At 42.9% G+C, this 22,792-nt stretch overlaps 1 protein-coding gene across 2 annotated transcripts in view; it reads right to left on the bottom strand.

Annotated features, from left to right (window-relative positions):
- Nucleotides 1-9,092: 9,092 nt before the first annotated feature.
- deptor (DEP domain containing MTOR-interacting protein) overlaps nucleotides 9,093-22,792 on the bottom strand; it is a 38,619-nt gene continuing 24,919 nt past the window's right edge. For both annotated transcript variants that reach the window (XM_054740445.2, XM_054740443.2), the window contains 5 exons: nucleotides 22,063-22,245; nucleotides 14,664-14,801; nucleotides 13,053-13,123; nucleotides 12,847-12,951; nucleotides 9,093-9,513 (listed from right to left, as the gene is read on the bottom strand). In XM_054740445.2, the coding sequence (XP_054596420.2) occupies nucleotides 9,385-9,513; nucleotides 12,847-12,951; nucleotides 13,053-13,123; nucleotides 14,664-14,801; nucleotides 22,063-22,245 (626 nt within the window). In that variant the 3' untranslated portion in view covers nucleotides 9,093-9,384. The remainder of the gene's footprint in view (nucleotides 9,514-12,846; nucleotides 12,952-13,052; nucleotides 13,124-14,663; nucleotides 14,802-22,062; nucleotides 22,246-22,792) is intronic.

Here is a 22,792-nt window from a genome sequence, read left to right as displayed (position 1 = left end):
AATATCATTTTATCTTAAATGAAAATGCAACATCTCACCTGTTAACTTTCATGTTTTGGAGCAGAAAAAGAGCATAAAACCAACATATTTAAAGCTCAGTGTGCTCCACTGGTTTACTGTGATGCTCACCTGTTCCAGCCAGATACCTGCTTCAAGGGGTTGATCTGAGCTGAGGAGGAGACTCCTGTTGTTTTGTTCATCTTCATCATAATAATGACAACATTAGATGACAACAGGTGCTCACATAGGTTTGTGCTGATGAACATGTCTGAGCAGCTTGACCACGTTGTTGTGTGTCGGGGAGGAAACACGACAGCAACCACAGAGCCGTGCTGGTTTGAGCGTGTTGCTGCTCGCTGGAGTTATATCAGCTCTGTCTGGACGTTAGTTGGAAAACTTTCTCTTTCAGTCGTGAACACATTACTGAGTGGCTAGAATCTCCGTTTCTGGGCTTCAACGTCAGAAAACAGCTGAGTGAACTCGGCGCTGAGTGAGAGGAGTGTGTAGTTTGTCCGAGACAGCGGAGCTGCAGAGACCGGTGTTGTGCCATAAATCGACTCACTGCCAAAAAATGATTAGCAACTAAAGAAAGGAAGGGGAAAAAATCAAATCGCTGGAGAATTTTTTGTTTACATTTATACAACGTTTACATTCAATACAGGGCGCCATTTTACATTGTTTATTTATTTTTTAGTATCAAGGCTGTAACATAAAGAAAGCCAGCTCTTACCACAAACCATCTTTCAATTGCAAATATTGCAAAAAGGATTAATATATCCTTATTGTGAACGTTTAAGACAAATAGCAGCACTTAAAACAACTTCCGAACTGGAAAAAACTAAGCTAATCATTTTTTGGCAGTGAGTCGATTTATGGCACAACACCGGCAGCAGGCGCTGGAAAAAACACAAAGGAGGGGGCGCGTCGGCTCCGCGCTGACGCCGCAAAGCATCATGGGAGTTGTAGTCTTTGCGGTAAAATTGGCCAGTGGGCCAGTTTTAATATATTTTTGATATTTATCTCGCGGGCCACATAAAAATGCTCCGCGGGCCGCATCTGGCCCACGGGCCTGTATCGCATCAGACCCGTGCCACAACCCGTGCACGTGGATTGGGTCCACAGCGCGCGTGTGAACGGGACTCGCGAGCGAAAATATACATGGCGAGAGGTCATTTGTGCACTGAGAGGGAGCAAACTGTGTCTGTGAGCGCACAAGGATGTGCACAAGTGACAAACCTGCGTGTGCGCGTTGTCAACGAGCACACGGCAGAGGAAAACGTGCGCGCGCGGCAGCCACTGTGCGCGCTCGGCAGCCTCTCTGCGCGCTCGGTTTCTGACTCCTGCTCGCTCGGCTGTAAGGGCTTTTGGCACTCTGGAGGCGTGGCCTGTGGCAGATCTTCTCTGTCCTCTGATTGGTTAGTTTACCCCGCACTTTACCCTCTACCTATCTATATAAAAAAGTCTGCTATTCAGTAGGTGCTGGCATAGCTCAGCTGGGAGAGCGGGTGACTTTTGCCCCGGAGGATCCAGGTTCGAGTCCGGGCAAGGAAGATGCAATAGATGTCATGTTAATTTTTCTTAATTTCAGGTATTTTACAGTTGTGACCGTTCAACTGTCATTAAACGTCCGAATGTTTGCTGGGCAGTGTTTTAAAAAGTGCACATAAGCTAGATGGTTTTAACCATATAAAATTACATTTTTTGTGATACTGGAAAAATACATACTGAAATAAAACTACTGATTGAAAACTTTATGACTGTGGTTGTACAATATATGACTCACTAATACACTGCAAACTCCCTTAGAGTGGGGCTTCCAGAGAGAGAGAGAGAGAGAGAGAGAGAGAGAGAGAGAGAGAGAGATTGGTCTATATGTATATATGTACGCCCAACCCACTGACAAGAACACATAAAAGACTCACTGAGCGCCCCGTCCCCACTAAGTGCCTCTGTGGACACGGTCGTAGACCTTTTCCAGATCTCAAAAACACACCAACAGGCTGGGAAATCTCACACAAGTACCCTAGCAAGGGTAAAGAGTTGGTCTATGCTCCCACAGCCAATATCAAAACCACATTGCTCCTCCCCAGTTCTCGACGCCACTGTCCAGTATCTTGAAACAACTTTCCAGTGTTGTCCATTATAGGTGGGACACAGTGATTAGTACAAAGGGAAAAAGGAAAATGAACAGGAAACATACTTTACGTAGATGTGTGTATTTAAAGACATTGAATCGCTCTTAGTCTGACCCCTTTCGTAAGTCTGGTTTGTCATGGGGGCTCTCCTGGGAAGAAGCCTCCAGACATCAGGACCACGGGGTTCTCAAACCCTTCCAATACGATAAGGTGGCGATTCAGCGGAAGGGGTTATTTTTTTATTTAATTTAATAAACCTATAAAATTATACAAAAATATAAAATGTATACAAACGTATAAATATAAGTACAAAAGTATAAATAATATTTTACAAACATGTCAATAAGTAATAATAATATATAAATGAAGGATAAAAACTTAGCAAATACATACAGTATAAAAACCACCCATCCATTTTCCCGCTGATCTGAGATCACATTGCGGGGGCAGAAGCCTGAGCTTAGAGGCCCAGACTTCCCTCTCCATAAACAAAAAAATTACTCTTAAAATACAGTTATTTTGTCTTTTCTACCCTCTGTGGTGTTTGGAACAACAACCTTTAGCAGAGGGAAAGTCTGACAGTGGGTTACCTTCCTTCTGTGGTCCTGGGAACAAGAATCCTGATTACGAACAGAAGTCTGGTTTCTTTCTCTTCTGTGGTTTTGGGATTCAGGACCCTTAGTAGGAACAGAAGTCTGGTACTGGTTTGTCTCTCTTCTGTAGTACTGGGAACGAATATCCTGAGTACTGACAGAAGCCTGGTACTGGTTTGTCTCTCTTCTGTAGTACTGGGAACGAATATCCTGAGTACTGACAGAAGGCTGGTACTGGTTTGTCTCTCTTCGGTAGTACTGGGAACGAATATCCTGAGTACTGACAGAAGGCTGGTACTGGTTTGTCTCTCTTCTATAGTACTGGGAACGGATATCCTGAGTACTGACAGAAGGCTGGTACTGGTTTGTCTCTCTTCGGTAGTACTGGGAACGGATATCCTGAGTACTGACAGAAGGCTGGTACTGGTTTGTCTCTCTTCTATAGTACTGGGAACGAATATCCTGAGTACTGACAGAAGGCTGGTACTGGTTTGTCTCTCTTCTATAGTACTGGGAACGAATATCCTGAGTACTGACAGAAGCCTGGTACTGGTTTGTCTCTCTTCTGTAGTACTGGGAACGAATATCCTGAGTACTGACAGAAGGCTGGTACTGGTTTGTCTCTCTTCGGTAGTACTGGGAACGAATATCCTGAGTACTGACAGAAGGCTGGTACTGGTTTGTCTCTCTTCTATAGTACTGGGAACGAATATCCTGAGTACTGACAGAAGGCTGGTACTGGTTTGTCTCTCTTCGGTAGTACTGGGAACGAATATCCTGAGTACTGACAGAAGGCTGGTACTGGTTTGTCTCTCTTCTATAGTACTGGGAACGAATATCCTGAGTACTGACAGAAGGCTGGTACTGGTTTGTCTCTCTTCGGTAGTACTGGGAACGAATATCCTGAGTACTGACAGAAGGCTGGCACTGGTTTGTCTCTCTTCGGTAGTACTGGGAACGAATATCCTGAGTACTGACAGAAGGCTGGTACTGGTTTGTCTCTCTTCGGTAGTACTGGGAACGAATATCCTGAGTACTGACAGAAGGCTGGTACTGGTTTGTCTCTCTTCTATAGTACTGGGAACGAATATCCTGAGTACTGACAGAAGACTGGTACTGGTTTGTCTCTCTTCGGTAGTACTGGGAACGAATATCCTGAGTACTGACAGAAGGCTGGTACTGGTTTGTCTCTCTTCTATAGTACTGGGAACGAATATCCTGAGTACTGACAGAAGCCTGGTACTGGTTTGTCTCTCTTCTGTAGTACTGGGAACGAATATCCTGAGTACTGACAGAAGGCTGGTACTGGTTTGTCTCTCTTCGGTAGTACTGGGAACGAATATCCTGAGTACTGACAGAAGGCTGGTACTGATTTGTCTCTCTTCTGTAGTACTTGGAACGAATATCCTGAGTACTGACAGAAGGCTGGTACTGGTTTGTCTCTCTTCTGTAGTACTGGGAACGAATATCCTGAGTACTGACAGAAGGCTGGTACTGGTTTGTCTCTCTTCTATAGTACTGGGAACGAATATCCTGAGTACTGACAGAAGGCTGGTACTGGTTTGTCTCTCTTCTGTAGTACTGGGAACGAATATCCTGAGTACTGACAGAAGGCTGGAACTGGTTTGTCTCTCTTCGGTAGTACTGGGAACGAATATCCTGAGTACTGACAGAAGGCTGGTACTGGTTTGTCTCTCTTCGGTAGTACTGGGAACGAATATCCTGAGTACTGACAGAAGGCTGGTACTGGTTTGTCTCTCTTCTGTAGTACTGGGAACAAATATCCTGAGTACTGACAGAAGGCTGGTACTGGTTTGTCTCTCTTCGGTAGTACTGGGAACGAATATCCTGAGTACTGACAGAAGGCTGGAACTGGTTTGTCTCTCTTCGGTAGTACTGGGAACGAATATCCTGAGTACTGACAGAAGGCTGGTACTGGTTTGTCTCTCTTCGGTAGTACTGGGAACGAATATCCTGAGTACTGACAGAAGGCTGGTACTGGTTTGTCTCTCTTCTGTAGTACTGGGAACGAATATCCTGAGTACTGACAGAAGGCTGGTACTGGTTTGTCTCTCTTCGGTAGTACTGGGAACGAATATCCTGACTACAAGCAGGTTTTTGGAGCTTTTCACCAGATTCCTGCTGATCTGTGCCCTGAGTCCCACAGTTAGTAGGCAGTGAGGCTTTTGGGTTGACCTCACTGACCTGAACCTCTGTGTTGGGAGAAAAGTCAATTATTTCATCATAATTGACCTCAACTCCTCGTTCTACGATTTCAAACCAAGAAAGACTTTGTGTGGTCTCCATCTTTAAGACGTGTGAAATATTGACGGGTTTGAAGAGAAAACTGTGACAAAATTCTCAACTATCTGTCCCAAACAGTCAGAAAACTGAGGAGAAACAGTATGTATCGAATGGAGTCACGAGTGTTTGTGAGATACAGACTTGTCTCTGAGATCTGACGAATGCTGTTCTTTGGTGTCTGTGGCAACCAAGAGTGATGTCATCAACTGCTGTCCTTTGATCTATGAACTCACCAAGTGAAGATGAGCACCAGCTTCATCCTTTTATGTACGTGTCTGTGTGCGCGCGCGTGCGCATGCGTGCGAGTATACATGCGCGCGCGTGTGTGTCCAGATTCTAAATTGTATTTTAATCATTTTATTAGAAGCTAAATGTTGCTGCTAATGTTTTTCCTCTACAATCGGTGCAACACAAATAAAAGCTGACCCTGAGAGTTAGCATGTTTGATTTTCTAAAACGATGACATTCGGCCAGAGTTCACGTAAGAAAAGCTAACTAATATAGTGTGATGATGAGAAAATAACCTGACACGAAACTAAATGGCAACATTAATACTAAATGGTTGTTTTCTGCTCGTAAATACTGAAAGCTTCACAGGAAAAAACGACTTACCGGTCTTATTTGAAAGCAATAACATTGGCGTCGCTTGATGATGACGTTGCTTGAAAACTTAAACTTTATTGAAAATAGATACAAACAAAAAATTTTTGCGCATGTTTTTCATGGACTGAAATGATTTTATGTGAATGTGGGACCAGAGCTGGCAGCAAATATCTGACCAAGGAAACGGAATGAAACATTTATTTATTTATTTTTACTTTTTTTTATTTTTTTAAGATAATGAATGAAGCATTAATAAAAACATCTCCCTGACTGCATCTTCCTCAGATGAGCTGGAGGTTAAATAAATCGTTGATCATTGTAACAACAGCCTCCACTGACTGTGATGGTATTGTTGGTTTAAAGGGTTATTGGTGGTATTCTAAAACCATTAACTTACATAAATAATTTATCCTTTCAAACTGGTTTCCTCTGAAAGGCAATGGCCAAAAGGTTTAAGCAGGGTAATAAACATCTACAACTAAGGCCAGTGTCACTCCTTCCACAATGTTCAAAAATCCTGGAAAACTGTTTAAATGTAGGCTAGAAAACGTGTTAACTAAATATATGAAACACTAAACCATAGTCAGTACGGATTCGTGGAAAAGAGGGACTTGTGATATGAAACAAGACCCCAGTCAACTAAAATGCATTGTTGTAAACACCTAAAAAGGCTCCTGAGCCTTTAATGGTCTCTTGGTCTAAGTTGCATTAATTTTGACTCTGGAAAATAAAATGTGCTCTAATGTTATTTTGTTTCTCTGACAGACTATGTGTCATTTCATAAAATGTAATGCCCCCATCCCCTCTACACACACACACACACGCATACACACACACACACACACACACACACACACACACACACACACACACACACACACACACACACACACACACACACACACACACACACACACACACACACAGCAATGTATTAATGAGGAAAAAATAGTAAAACAAAAAAAATGACTTTTATATTTCCTGTGAATCACACGGGAATAACGTGAGAACCCAACCTGGGGTCAAAGGTGAGGTTTTGCTCAGAGGAAACAAACCTGAGACCTAACAAAAGAAGCCACAGACTCAGAATCACTGAACACTTTAATACATTTGAACGCTGAACCTTTGAGTTTATAATGACCTGAAACCCAACATTCAGTCCCTGAAAGCAGAGAAAAGCTCCTGAAAAGTCTCGCCTCACATCGAGCAGAGAGCCATTTGTCCCTTTGGTTATGAATGTCTAAACTGTAAAATCTACAGCAGTACAACATGGACGATGGTGGTGGTCACATTCTTTACCGTCCCTGTGCTATTTACAAGTTCAAACAAGCCCGTTCCACACAGCAGGTTTAAGGCAGGGTGGATTTGTTGTCTTCAGGAACTAAAAGCTGACGTGCTCCTGATGTAACTGGTGGGTTTGGCTCAGAGCTGGCTGATCGTACTGGATTGTTCCGACCAGTAAGCTCCAGTATCACACCTGCATGGGTTACGCTGTGATCTCTGCTTGAAATAAAGATAATGATAGTCAGAAGTTTTGATGCAAAGTTCAAATGGTCGACAACTATGATTAGCAGCTAAAGAACTTAAGGCTAAATGATTTCAACTGTCAAAAGCCCGTTTTCTGCCATCACAGCACCACCACCCCTCCTATCATACAGGTCAGCACTCTGCATGTTTCTGTTTTCTGCTAATTATCACTTTCTGTCCCAGAGCTGCTGTCAGAGTCAGTTTCTCACAGAACAGATGGAGTTTAATAAACGAACACAGAAACATCAAACCCATACTGAGTGGAACCATCAGCTAGACTAACAGAATTACAGCAGACATAATTAGTGTCACTTTATCTGCTGATATTTCTTCTTTGCCTTCACAGATTTGTGAAAATATGTCATTTATCAGTTACAAAGCCTGAATTGATTAATAATGTCTGATATTCCCCTCCAGCGAGTCAACAGAACCAGGAAAAGCTGTCTGTGGGGTAAAAATAAAACCTAACATGTTTACAGCAGTCATGCTGTTCTGAATAAGAGAGCCAACAGGAAGAAAACTAAACTGGACTAATCTGGAGACAGTTTCCGTTAACAGTTTATTCCTAAAGCTACTGAGTAGAAAATCTGGTATTTTCTTCTGTCCAGCATTTGTTCCACTACATTATTTCAGATCTTATCAGGCTGAACTAAAACATGAACACACGGATGTTTTACCCCAAACAAGCACGTCTAGGAATTAGACCAGCAGTAAGAAATGCTTCACACATTCTTCCATGTTAGCATGTTTAAGCACTTATTAAAGGTCAACTGATATCGGTTTTTATATTGCCGATACCGATTTGCAGTACACCCGGTCAGCTGATGGCCGATATGTACTGCTGAATTTTAAGGACATTTTCCACCTTTTTTCCACACTTAAATGTCACTAATAACATCGGCAGGGTTGCGGGGATAACCGGTTTGACCACTAGCTCAGGTTAAACCCCCCCCCCCGCTTTCCACCTAGGAAGCGGTTGAAGTCTCTTGTGTGGGAATATATTTAAAATATTCCCACACTGGAAAAACCGGGCAAATATCGGCCCGATACATTGGTCTACCCCAGCACAAATAATGTTAAAATGAAGGCATCACACTTTGACTTTATTTAAGGATCTTTGAATGAAATTGCAAAGAAATATGCAAAAGTTTGGAGATTACTCATCAAAACTTTTCTGATGGGGACTTCTGCTGGAATTTTAATTATATTTGAGTCCATCAAAGGCCAAGCTAAATAAAATATGATTTATTAATAGAAATAAGAATAAACGTGTGTGCTTGGCACCAGTCTGATCCACTGAACAGGAAATGATGCAACATTTGATCTATTCAAGCTGATTTAGTCCTTATTAACACACACATGCAAAACACGTGTTTTCTAATAGAATTCAATTAACACAATTAAATTAAGAGTTTTGGACTTTATTATTATGATTTTTGCATTTCTTAAGTTTTCATGTGAATTATCAAAAATTCCATTTTTGCATCAATAGATGAATAAATGTGTGATTCTTTACTTAAACTAAAATGTTTAAATCCAGTTCCTTAGAGGTGCAGCAGAATGTTTCAGTCTGATCATCAGATTTTCTGCTAAAAGCCTAGATTTGTGTTCATTTATTTATTTATTTTGTCTAAGAATATACATGAAGCCATAAAAATGATGCTTATCACTTAGCTTTTTTACTTGAGCCTGCTGAACACACATCTAGCTGTTCTGGGCTAACTTGGTACACAGCAGGAGCAGAATGAGCTTTTTTCCTCAGATAGATGCAAACATACTAATGTGCATCTTCCTGTAAAGTCCAGTAGAGGGCAGTGTGGGGCAGTAAATGAACCCAGGTGATGTTCTGCTGCCTTACTGGGGTAGAGGTCACTGCGTGTTTCCATGAAACATTCATGTGTTCAGTTTTATCGCTGACTTTATCCTCTCAGCTTTCTGATTCTGTGACCTGTTTTATCACGACCTCGTGATCCAGAACACAAACCAGGAATTTGCGGATGTTTTCTCCATAAAACTGGAGTTTTCTCCTCAAGAATGACTTAAAGAAAAGGTGGATTACAGATGTCGTCTTGTTTCATTTAAAAGTAAAATGCTCATCTTCACAGGTGGAGGCACTGACAGCCTGGTCCTCCAACATCCGCCTCATCTCAACAGGAAAGATGGAGTCGTGTCGTCCATGTCCATCCGTCCAGTTCAAGAACCATAAACCCACGTTCTCCAAGTCAAACCTGCAGCTCCTCCATCACCTCCATCACTATTGTCCTGGGTCCAGTCAGGATCAGGTTACTGACGGTCCGGTAGTCGTGGCAGAGGACGTTCAGTCCATTCACGGACACAACATACTGACACACCTGGAGACACGAGGACAGACAGGAGAGACGATGGAAACCTGACTGCTTTCATGTTTATTACATATAAGTCATTTCATGTGTTTTACACTAAAGATCAGTTCTTCAAGTTTGAGCCTTAAATAAATCAAAAGATTGACACACATCGGATTAGCCACAGATTGACAAATGACGGTGTTAAAGCTGTTTTAGTCAAATCTTAAAGACTCCATATTAAATCATTTAAATATCTTTACTTGGAGTTCGGGTTGTGAAGGAAACTTCTGCCCAATGTCTGTAAAACTGACTCAGACATTTTTGTATTCAATTCCAAAAGTCAGCCACGCGTGGATGAACATCCAATCATTAGTTTTGAAGAGTTTCATTAGAATCCAGAAGTGGTCCATGAAGATTTTGCAAATAAATAAATAAATAAATAAATAACACACAAATGCACAGGTGAATGAATCAAACACACCCAACACAACCCTTTATCTGTTGTGCTGTTGACTTGATACTGGCTAGTTTAGATTCCCTTTGAAACAGAAAAGCTCAGTTTTTCGGTATGATTGCTGCAGCCAGCACATTTCCGTACTGATGCTCCTCAGCTGTGATCCTCAGAGAAAAAAGCTCCTTTCACCGTTTTAGCTAAACATCCAAATAATGTTTATTCCAGGTGTTCAGTTATAAAAGAGGAGTGCAGGAAATCCCCAGGCCATGATGTAACCAAACACAGAAAGGGTCAGTGAACCCGTCCAGAACTCCAAGGTCATAAAGATGTAATTGAGGCTGTTTAACACTGGGAACATCAGAACAACCACACCTGCATCACTCATCTAACCAGCTCAGTGGTCTAGTGGTCTGTGTGTCCTGAGACTGGGAGATCGCGGGTTCAAATCCACGGTCGGACCAAAGACTTAAAAATGGGGCACAATGCCTCCCTGCTTGACACTCAGCATTAAGGGGATTAGCTGGAGGGTTAAACCCGCGCACAGACGTGTCTGTAGCTCACTGCTCCCCCAGAGGTTGGTCAAATGCGGAGAACAAATATCACCAGTGTGTGATGACCGACCCAATCAGAGCTCTAAAAATCATCCTAAACACTGTCTGAGGGAAAAAAGGACAAAGATTTACAGGAAAACTTTCATCTGAAAGAGACCAAAGTCTTTTTTAATATTCTCTTTCCTCCCTTGATTTAAAATTATATAAATATTTAAATGATGATGAAACATGTCAATAGTTTTTGGAGTAAAATAAATAAAACTGCAGCTCTGAAATATGTGTTGTGCGTGTGCGTGCACACACACACACACACACACACACACACACACACACACACACACACACACACACACACACACACACTCACTCCTAAATGTCCAAAGTAATTGTTTACATATTAATTATGTTACATAATTCATCAGCTCCTTTGTAATAAAGTATAAATTTAAATAACGTGGACTCACATTTAATTGGATGATTTGAAACTAAACGCAAAAAACAAGTTGTTTCCACGGGGGAGGTACAAACACACGCGTCTCAGCCAGCAGCAGTGACTTGCACAAGTGCACTGGTTGCTTGGCAACCTGGGGGTGACAACAAGACTCCAGGAGGGTCTGAACAAGTGAACTTCCAGGATTAGATCATTTGCAGGGGGCCACCTTCTGAGAGGCGCCCGCATACACACACACACACACACACACACACACACACACACACACGCCTCTATAAAGAGGTTTCCCAGAGTTTACCGTAGCTACAGAACTTCCATCCCAAACTATTTCCGCGACTTCAGAGGAAAACTAAAAGCCGCTCGAGAGGCTGAGTCGGGCCGCGTGACGTGCTCTTTACAAACATCAGCTGCCATTCCAAACTTGCGTTTCCAAAAACTTTATTAAAATAACTCCAATTAACTCGAAAGCGCGCTCAAAAACAAAAAGTACAATTATCACAGCGATCAACAAAAATATGCAGCAACCCGCTCCTCCATTCCCCATATTATCTGAGCAGGTGCAGGAGATGAGGTTAAATCCCCACCCATGATCACCTGACCTGACACTGATCTCTGTTTACAACAAACAAACCCACCAAAACACGTCAATAAACATTTATATGTCTCCTGCACCAACTGAAAAAGACAAAAGATGCTACATTTGTGTGTGTATGCATTTATGTGTGTGTGTGTGTGTGTGTGTGTGTGTGTGTGTGTGTGTGTGTGTGTTTATGTACGTGTGTGTGTATTTATGTACGTGTGTGTATGTATGTATTTATGTATGTGTGTGAGTGTGTGTGTGTGTGTGTGTGTGTGTGTGTGAGTGAGTGAGTGAGTGAGTGAGTGCGTGCGTGCGTGCGTGCGTGCATGTATATGTGAGGAGTGAGTGAGTGAGTGAGTGAGTGAGTGAGTGCGTGCGTGCGTGCGTGCATGTATATGTGAGGAGTGAGTGAGTGAGTGAGTGAGTGTGTGTGTGTGAGTGAGTGAGTGAGTGAGTGTGTGTGTGCGTGCGTGCATGTATATGTGAGTGAGTGAGTGAGTGAGTGAGTGAGTGAGTGAGTGCGTGCGTGCGTGCGTGCGTGCGTGCATGTATATGTGAGGAGTGAGTGAGTGAGTGAGTGAGTGAGTGAGTGTGTGTGTGAGTGTGAGGAAAGCCTGCTGATGATTTTACAACCTGCACTCTGAGGATCAGTAGGTGAAGCCGTCTCCGTGGCCTTTCGCCTGGACTCAACCCTTAGCAGAGCCGGTGATCCCTCCTCTCCAGTGTGTGTCTGAGTTATTAAGCATCAGTAAAACTACTCAGCTGAGATGAAGCTGCAGTAACCTTCCTAGACACGCATGTCAGCACAGGTGGAATCTCACCTGCCTCTGACGATGTGAGCAGATTTATTCATCCAAATTCTTAGGATTCAGTTTGGGAAAGAAAATCATTATAAATGTAGTAATGTGTGTCCAGAAACATCCACAACAAGGGTCTCCACGTGTTTACATCTCCATGGTAACAGGAGCCAAAGGTTAACCCTAGTTGTTGATACGTAAACCTCTTCACCTTTAACTCATATTAACCCGGGGAGTTTAAAGGTTGCTGAGTTCAACTCGTTTTTCCTCCTTTCCCATGTTGTGGCTCAAGTCCCTGTTCTGTACATTCCCAGCATTCCTAGCTGTGGCTCATGTTGACATGCCAGCTGTGGCAGCAGAACCAGCAGTTCTTGTCTTGTTTTTTTCTCTGTGTTTTTCTTTACCTCCTCCTCCTCACCAAAAAAATCTGTTCCTCTTTTCTGTTTCTGCTCAAACTGCTCTGGAAATCTTTATGTTGAAAATGAACCAACGGTCTTACGTAAATAATCAGCGGTCAGTGGCCTCACCTTCATGCCCACAGCAGCAGCAGGTCCACCGGGGTCCACGGCCTGGATGTGACAGGGTTTACTGCCCCGCACCACAAAGCCCCAGCCCACAGCGTCCCCGACAATCTGACAAGCAGACGCAGCAGATCAACGGCCGACAGGAAACTACTGCCCTCCTTACATGTATTCATGAATAAGTGTGTGTGTGTGTGTGTGTGTTTTCCTACAGTGAATGTCTTCTTTACAAAAGGTCCTCCTGGTGTCAGCAGCTCCTCTGGACTCACTTGTCTCTTCACAACTGTTGGAAACACACAAACACACGGGCCTGTTTACTTGCTTCATTAAAGTTTAATGGTGTGTGTGTGTGTGTGTGTGCCTGCGTACACACAAACTACAAAAAAAACTAATATTTAATAGGTAGTTTCATTTAATTCTTACATTTGGTTAAAAATACAGATGCATGTAGATAATGTGTGTGGATCACATGCTGACAGCTTTAAGGCGCACTGCTTCCTCAAAAAGTGTGTGTGTGTGTGTGTGTGTGTGTATGTGTGTATGTGTGTGTATGTGTATGTGTATGTGTGTATGTGTATGTGTATGTGTGTGTGTGTGTGTGTGTGTGTGTGTGTGTGTGTGTGTGTGTGTGTGTGTGTGTGTGTATGTGTGTGTGTGTGTGTGTGTATGTATGTGTGTGTGTGTGTGTGTGTGTGTGTGTGTGTGTGTGTGTGTGTGTGTGTGTGTGTCTGTCATGATTACCACATCTCCATGTATACAAAGTGTTACTCAGACTTATTAATCTAAATGAATTATAATATTTTAACTGATTCTGTAAAATCACCATCATGGTTTACGTCTATAGCACCTTCCACTACCTTTGTACCAGCCCATGGTGCTGTACACTTTCAGGAAACAATGAAGCTAAAACATAGTAAAAGAATATTAAAGACAATAACAAAAAGTTAAATAAGTCATAATAAAAGTGAACTTAGAAAATGCAAGACAATAAAAGACTAAAATCCCAATAAAGCCAAGACTGACTTGTGACTCAACGGGAAACAGCCGGTTGGTAAAAGTGTGTCTTTAAACGAGTGGAGGCGTGGGGCCTGCCTCACGAGCAAAGGCGACGTGTAAAGACGAGACAGCATGAGTTTCTTTCACGCTTCTGTTACACTTAAAAGGTATTTCTGTACTTCTCGTTGGATTTTTTTCCTTATTTTTGTTGAACCACTTTTTCTGTTATGCTTGCATAAAAATACCTTTGGTCTGAACCTGGTTTGTGTTTCAGAAGAGAGCGACTAAAGCTTCTTCATCTCCCTGACCTGAAACGTGTTTAATTCTGTATGAAATGTCACTTCTGCTTCACGTCAGCAGCAAGGCTCTTTCATCCAACATCACACAGGATCAGACAAGAAGCTCCTCCTGACTGTGGTTTGACTGCAGATCTTCACATCATGTGACAAAAAAATGAGAAGAAAGGGAACTACCAATGCGTGTATGTGTGTGTGTTTGTTTTCCTGTTTAATGCATGAGTGGTTGTTACAAAGAGACTCTTGTTAAGAAAAACCTCTTACACACAGAACACACACACACACACACACACACACACACACACACACACACACGTGGATAAATGAGGTTTCTAATGATGAGCTAATGTTAAACATGTAATCATTACTTGCTGCAGAATCAAATTTAAAAATCTTTCATGACTGGTTCACCTTTTGTTTAAAATATCAATATAACTGGGTTGAAAAAAGAATAAAAAGGATTGAAAATGTGACTCTAGAGTCCCATGGCGTTATTAGCAGCAGAGGGAGGCCGGATCCGTTTCATCCTACCAGATTTGGGGTTGCAGAGAACAGGTGGACTGCTGCTGAGCGTGGGACTGCTGCTGTAATAACCGCTGCTGCCACAGCTGCTGCTCATGCTGCTCCGCCGAGCGCCAACCAACACCTTTATCTCTTTAGTGGGACTCACTGGGAGGAGGCAAAAGGAGAGGAAGGAAACACATCATGAGGAATGGAAAATGACTCCAAGTGAACATTTATAGATTACCAAAAAAGAAACGAACCAGTCCATTCAGAAATGTTTGTCAATTTTTAAGTGACATTGTGTAGTTTTTACCATTAATCTCTGAAAATATCCATCGAAATGTTGTAAATTAATAAAAAAGATGCCCAGTTTTAGAAAAATATTGACTGTTTCATAACAAGTTACCTTAAAATTCTGTTCTAAAATACATGGGAGTGGGTCCAAGGCCCAATCCCAATACTTGCACTTGCACCTTCGCGTCCTTCGGCCATTGGGTGCAAGTGCGTAGGGTGTCCCGATTCTCAAGTGCGGAAGTTGACCACGCCCCCATTGCAACCTTGATCTGCACTTCACCCAAGTCCGCAGCGATGCGGACCTCGGGCAAGGGCATTACCCACAAGTCATTGCTGCAGGAGAAAGCCTCAAGTTCCTTTTCTGAAAATTTGTATTTTCTAATGAAATTTTAGGACGATTAGTTGGAGCTCTAAACATTTTAGACAAGGCCTGGTGGGATCTGAGTCCCTGGACTCTATTGGATCCCCGGCGGGGGTAGTCGCCCCTGGGTCCCGGGTTGCTGGGTTCCGGGCTCGGCCAGCTTGGGAGTGGGAGGCTGCGGGCGGGCCTGTGGGCTTGCCGCTGATATCCCTCAGGACTCTGCCGGCTGCTGGTTGGCTTTGCAATCGCCCGGGGTCACGTTTCACCCGGACCGAAATAAGTGACGCACATGCACACTGCACTGAATGCACAAGTGAGTAGCAAATGTAACTTAACTTTCTCTTAAGCCACGGCGGACAACGTGGACCCCGGTGGAGTGCGAAAAAGACAGAAAATGTCAAAGGTGTGGGACCATTTCTCACGTCGTAAGGCAGAAAACGTAGTCCAGTGTAAATACTGTAAAATGGATTTAGCCTACCACGACACCACATCCCCGGTGCTGCAGCACCTGACCAGGAAACATCCACGTGTAAATGTCACTTCTGTAAGCGGACTCGGAGCCTCTACAAGGTAATGCACTTTAGCCTGTATTTCTATATGTTCTGCAGACACTGTGTGACTTTTTCATTTGTAGCACTCAGTTTCAGCTCACACTGTACATCTGGTAGCAACACGTAGGACTTAAAACGTGCTAAAAATAGCAGTTTTTACAACACGTCAGACTTTTTACTGTGTTGTTATTGACGTCTGTTGTCCCTCGGGATTGCTGCTGGAGGACACGGGTATTTATGAGAGGAAAACAAAATAAAGTAAATAAATGTTTTGTGATCAGTATAATTTGACATAACCACGGCAAACATGCTTTCTCGACAATCCTTGTTATTGTGTGAGAAGAAAAAGTGTAGAAATTAAAACGGGCGTGTGTTAATAGGGAAATAACTGGCGAGCCATGTTTGCACATGCGCCGTGAGCGGTTCTGGTGCTGTTTGAGTACTCAGTTACAAAAATATTGGATAGCTGCAGCCCTAGTCTAATGTGTTGGATATAGTGATATTTAAGAAACCTGCAACAAAAACAGAATTTCCATTTAATCCCAAATCCTGCTCTAACGTTTTTGTCCGTTTAGGGCAGCAGTTCCCAAACTTATTTAGCCGCGCACCCCCTTCTATTTCCCGACCATGTCGACGCACCCCCCAGCCCCACATCAGGGCATGGCTATATATGAACAGTGTTTATATATATATATATATATATATATATATATATATATATATATATATATATATATAGTGAATCCTCTAATACAGGCCGGTATTCAATTAAAGGCCGGGTCTCCAATTCTGGCCGGTGTCTGAGTCAACGGAGGTAAATAAAGGCCGGTCTCTTATTGTGGCCGGATGGCATGTGGTAACAAGCAAGTAGAGCGTCCCAGCGGCAGGGTTGTAGTCCCCAAATCAACCAGCAGGAGGCAGTAGAAGTTCACACAGACCTTTTTTAGGCCTTTTCTTCAATGCTTTGTAATGCTACAGACACGATCCTCTATCATGCTCCTACCACACAGAGTCATGGTGTCAGTTAACCATGCTAATTCAACCCGCTCCACAGAACACACATCACCTTCCCTGTGGCTTACATAACACTCACACAACAAGCAAATCAGCACATAGGAACTAGCAGAACGATAGGAAACACATATAACACAATACCCAGAATGCACCTGGCTTACAACCCCAGCCAGGTCATTACACTATCAAGTTCAAAGAGAACGTGTTGATTATGCTGCAGAACACTCTGGAGAGCAGCAGTAGGGGGTGTATGAACTACAGCAATCCCTCCGCGGTAGATGCGTTCCAGACCTGGCCGCGATAGGTGAAAATCCGCGAAGTAGGGACTCCCAGCATGCCCCTCGCGGGGATTCCCTTCACGTCGCACCTACGTCACAAACCGCGGCTATAAACGGAAGTCGCCTTTCCAGCTCACCACTCAGTCATCGTTTCTTCAGATTCATGATCAGAGTTTCCAACCTACCGATCAATCCAACGAACTATCAGCTCATAGTAAGTTATCTTACTTACTTCTGGAAAGCCCGGCATTTCCGTGTCACTTCGTTGACGCTCGAACGCTCGGGGGTTTCCTAGAGCAGCCGGCGTTTCACCGACGCTATCACTTCCGCGTCTGTGAAACCACGCTCCCTATTGAATTATCGTATGATCACATTCTCTTTTTGGGGTAAAACTCAAGTGCCAGACCGTAGGTACTGACACGCGATCGTTCATGTCGGTTCATTTCCTTTAATGTTTTCTGTCTTTTATTTGCGCCTGATGTGTATCGCTGCTGTGGAGCGGGGCGCATCAACTTGTCCTCCGACGCACAGATCACAGCAGGGAGCGCTCCGCTGTTTTCGCGGTCGGTAGATCTGCCTCCTGAGCACGGCCACAGTAACAATCAGGTGTCGCCACCTCAAAAACTAATTTAACACGCGATCGTTCATGTCAGTTCATTTCCTTTAATGTTTTCTGTCTTTTATTTGCGCCTGATGTGTTTCGCTGCATGCTGTGGAGCGGGACGCTGCGCGCATCACCTTGTCCTCCGACGCACTGATCACTGATACAGCCGCCAAACAGCAAGCGCTCCGCTGTTTTTGCGGTCGGTAGATCTTTTAGAACTGCAGTTCAAAGGTAACTCATGAGGTGAATATATATGAAGCCAGGTAGCAGTTTTTCTTTAGGATTGAGAGGAGATGCAGGAAGATAATAAACAGACAGGACAGAAAAATAGTCAAATAAAAACAAGTTAGTTTTTGTACCTGGTGTTGCAACAAACAGACACCATTGAAGGTCATCAGAAGTGAGGAACAGAAAATGAAATAATTATTTTAATGTTTAGAGCAGCAGGAACTCCGAGAGGCTGCAGGCGCATCAGTGAGTATGCGGCCGCTGTGCAGGGGGAGGGGGGAGAGGGCTAAAGCAGGAACTACCGTTGTTAAAAGAAATGTGTTTAACTTTGAAAATGTGGGCACAATTTTAATTGTCAAAAACTCCAGCGAACCATTAGTTCATTTTGCTCAAATAGAAATAGAGGCCTGCCTCTAATACTGGCCCTCCTTCCAATAAAGGCCTGGAGCTTGATGAGCTTGAGCCAAATACAGGCCCGGGCCTGTATTAGAGGATTTACGGTATATATATATATATGTATGTATATATATATATATATATGTATGTATATATATATATATATATATATATATATATATATATATCAGACGTCAAGCTAAACAGACAGGGTTGAAAAAATATGATCAACCTTTTTCCCCATCACTTTCACTTTTTTAAATAGTAATTAAAAAGCATTCGATACCATTACAATTTCCTTTGATTTCATTTTAAATAAATATTTAGAGTGCCCAGGTAGCACATAAATAATGCAATTTAACGGTTTTCTAAAAGCAGGAACGTTTAACCTGTGCGGCCAGCGCGCTCTCCTTCTTTCTGCTCTGCGTAAACCTGAACTGGCCACCTACTTGTGCGTAATCATGAAGTTCACTTTTGCCTCAGACAGACTTTTTGCTATTTTATGGTGTGGCTGAATCTGCGATCCGCTGCCACGCGGACAGGAATAACAAATGCTGCAGTAACGGGAGTTGTAGTCAGGTTCAGAGTCACTGGCTGGAGCGGACCAGACTTTAATACGTCATCCCAAAATAGAAGCTAATATCTTAATATGACCTGGAATGAAAAATGTTATAAAACCTCTTAAAAGTTTTTATTACAGTGAGGCAGAGCTCATTTCTGTCTTCAGTCTGACGGCACGCCGGAGTTTGCGCAGCGTGTGCGCTTATTGAATCTGTGTGTGTGTGTGTGTGTGTGTGTGTGTGTGTGTGTGTGTGTGTGTGTGTGTGTGTGTGTGTGTGCGGCACAGCTCCATGAGCCGCTGAAGTCACCGCGTCTCGTTATTGGCGCTATTTAAACCAATGTTGTAAAATTACTTCTGCCCAGCCCAGATGTGCTCACATGTGCACCCGTGAGCCGTGGTTCCGCTGGAACGCGTCTGACCTCTGACAGACGCACTCTGAACTTCAGATCTTCAGCGCGCTGTCAATAGCCTGAATGGGAATCATTTCTTGATTTATTTAGTTACATCCACAATGTTCTGTGTGTGAGGTTTACAACGTCAGAACAGCTGCATGAGACAGGTGTTAATTACAATCTGCCAGAATGACTCACCACCTTCAGATTCCTCCAACACCGTTAAAAATGATCAAATACGGAACATATCGGCGTGCACAGGCCAGAGTGCTGAAGCTCGGCGCATTGTTATTATGAAGCTAGGGCACGCGCGCGTGCAAAATACACTTGTTTTCAATTGCATTACTTTTTCTTAGGCCCGCCCACAAATGAGTTTCTGGCTACGCTAATGGTGACATATGACAGACTTCTCTGAGCTCCGCAGCCATTACACTTCGCGCACCCCCAGGGGTGCGCACACCACACTTGGGGAATCCCTGGTTTAGGGCTACTGTAGAACGGTTGACCTGCAGCTTTTTAAATGTATTTTATTCATTCTACTCAAATAAAAATGCTGCTCTGCCTTTGTTTCAGAAGAAGACTTAGATCTGTGCATAAGATCACATTAGGAATCTTTCACCTTTTACGGTTTCAAAATGACAACAACTGCACTTGGAGCTAGTTCTTTTGTTATGTGAAGCTCTGATCTTTAGCTACGATAAAGATGAATGAGCCAACGTCGAGACACGCTCAATGACTCAGCATCATATCGGACTAAATAAAAATATTATGAAGACATTTTGAAAGGTGCAGAAGTAGCTGCTTATGAAATCCACCTAGCCAGATGTTTACGTCTGAGTCCCAAAGCAGAGCAGCGTTCCTCACTAGCTGCACCAGAATCTCCGTGTTTGTAATGAGGAATTCCATCAGCTGTGGGCGATATTCCTGATGAACCTCACGTTTTCATGTAAGATGTTGTTTGTTACAAATGCTTTTGCATTGGCAGCTTTTATCAGTCATTTCACTTCTTTATGAGCTTTTCATAATAAATTCTGCTACAGAATTACCTGAAACTTCTAAAATAGGTTTGATTTCACATGAGTTCCTTCCCAGATTCAACTGATCACGACTGGCTAGACGGAAAACATTTGTTGTTCCACTGCTGCTTTTTCCACCACGACTTGCTGATTCAAACAACCCAGTTCCACTTTTATGATGCATCTTATTTTTTGTTTACAAGCAACTATGAGCAAAGAAACCCCTTTCACAATAAAAGCATGTTCCACAAGTGTTCAACAACAACAGTAGATGCTAGAGATTATTTCTGTCAAACTCCTACACACTCAAACTTTTCTGATTAAAGAGTGAATACCAAAGTAACCACAAGCAACTACAGCTGAGAAACGTCCTTTTGGAGATGTGATAAAGAGTCGAGAGTCCACCTAGCAACACAAACAGAGCTGCCCTGGTAACCTTATAACAGGAACATGAGTCCAGCCCACCAGAATTATTACAGTGTCCGTTTTCATGGATCGGAGTCGACAAACAATAAAAAACATGAAGTAAACGTGTCAAAAACACAGATAATCTCCGGCTTTTAAACATGGCTTCCAAATAAGACAACAGATGTCCTTCCTGTTTAACAACAGATTGTTTTTTTCTACTTTAAAGGTGTGATTCACTCATTTATTCAATACATTTGTAGTGTTCTCTAGAGTAAATCAAAGCCTTATGAGTCATTAGAAAAATAAAAAAGCTATGATGCTCCTGTTCTGAGATGCAGAAGTTAGCTGGTGCAGAGGTGGTCTTAAACATCAGGACTGCTCATTATTATTAATGATATGCACACACCTTGCCTCTGATTGGCTAACAGAATGTCTTAAGCCATGTTGCTAAGTCACCACCACAAAGACACTCTCCGCTCTCTCTCCTTGCTGCAAAATGTTTTAAAAAGCCCTCCTGTGGGCGGGCACGACAGTGTGACATAGATATGTGAGACTTGTCAAATCCTAGCATTTCATCTTCTACTTTCTATCAGAAGCTAATGCTAATGAGATAGGGGTAGCCTGTGTGAAAAACTCAGTGACTAATTATAATCAGAAATAATCATTAGAATTTGTTTTTTCAGTCATCCACACCGTTAAGCTTGAGTTTTATCATTTATCTCAGTGATTGTTGAGTTAGAAACATGGCCAGTTTTATATCTGACACCACTCTGCAGCCCTCAGCTGACCAAAGACTGCACTTGATTGTTTTGTGGAGCCGGTAGGTGTCCTAAGAGGTACTCTTTGCCTGCTTCACAGCTGTTAGCTGTGATGCTAGTGGTTAGCATTTTCAGTTTGCCGATCGTCAATAAAAAGCTCAAGAAGAAGAAAAAAAGAAGTTAGCTGCTTCTGCTGGGATCGTGGTGGAGCCTGGAAGGACAAATAAGAGAGTAATAACTTTGGAGGTTAAGAACCAGAGTGAACATCGACACACCCTACACTAGTTAGCAGGAGCTAAAGGAAGCTACAAAATCACGGACTGATGGTGACCTGGCTTTGTTGCTGCTGGAAAAATATAATTTTTTTTTTCAGTTCCAATAGTGTGGCTCTTTTACTTCTTGGTTTATATAAGTACTAGTTGGCTCATGCTATTTTTAGCTCATTGTTAGTATTAGCTACAGCAGGCTGCAGCAAGGTTGTTTACGGCAGTTGTAATTCCACTTTCAACCAGTAGGGCAGAGGAGTAGAAAGCAACTCGTTACTTTACATGTCCATATATGTACCTGACAGGAAGCTGGTGTTCCCTCCATCCGAGTGCTGTTTACGCAGACAGAAGGGACTGTCGTAACTCTCAGGGATGCTGCGGCTGCGTTCTTGAAGAAGCTCCATCAAACGCCGCCGCCGCCGGAAGTTCATGCGAAACTGGTAGAGAAGAAGTCCGTCGACAAAGTGATGCTTGTTGGTGACTGAATAATCATAAAAACAGACATGAGGTAATGAGGAGGTTTTGTATTAGGAAGTTAGAAACGGATGTGGAAATGAAAGCTAATAGACCTGTTAATGTACGTGTGTGTGTGTGCGTGTGTGTGTGTGTCTCTACATTTTTCTGCTCTGGAGCTGCTCAGTTCTGCAGCAGCTGCTTGGAGCTTGAGGACAGGAAGTGAATGAGAAACAAGAGAACAGATGGACTCATTGAGGGCCCAGAAGAGACGGAGGAGCAGAAAAAGCTGAATCACATGACGACTGGTCTTTACAACACATTTGTCATTTTCTCTAAAGACTTTTTTTCCTTCCTGAAGTTGAGTAGTAAAATGTAACCTCTGAATTTCTCCTAAGTTTGCATAATCCAAGTAGTTTGTTCCCTAAACCATCTTTCCCCCTCAAGCTGGGCGTGAGAGAACAGAGAAACTTTTACTTTTGTTGGAGGTTCTGGAATCACTTTATTTATTGTTGTAAAACAGAGTTTTGGTGAAGGAAGCCTTTATAGTTCTCCATTAGGATGCATCTACATGA

This window comes from Nothobranchius furzeri, chromosome 5 (assembly GCF_043380555.1).
Source record: "Nothobranchius furzeri strain GRZ-AD chromosome 5, NfurGRZ-RIMD1, whole genome shotgun sequence".
In the NCBI taxonomy this organism is placed as follows: Eukaryota; Metazoa; Chordata; class Actinopteri; order Cyprinodontiformes; family Nothobranchiidae; genus Nothobranchius; species Nothobranchius furzeri.
Note: the sequence above shows the minus strand (reverse complement) of the source record. Positions and strands in the feature narration are given on the sequence as shown.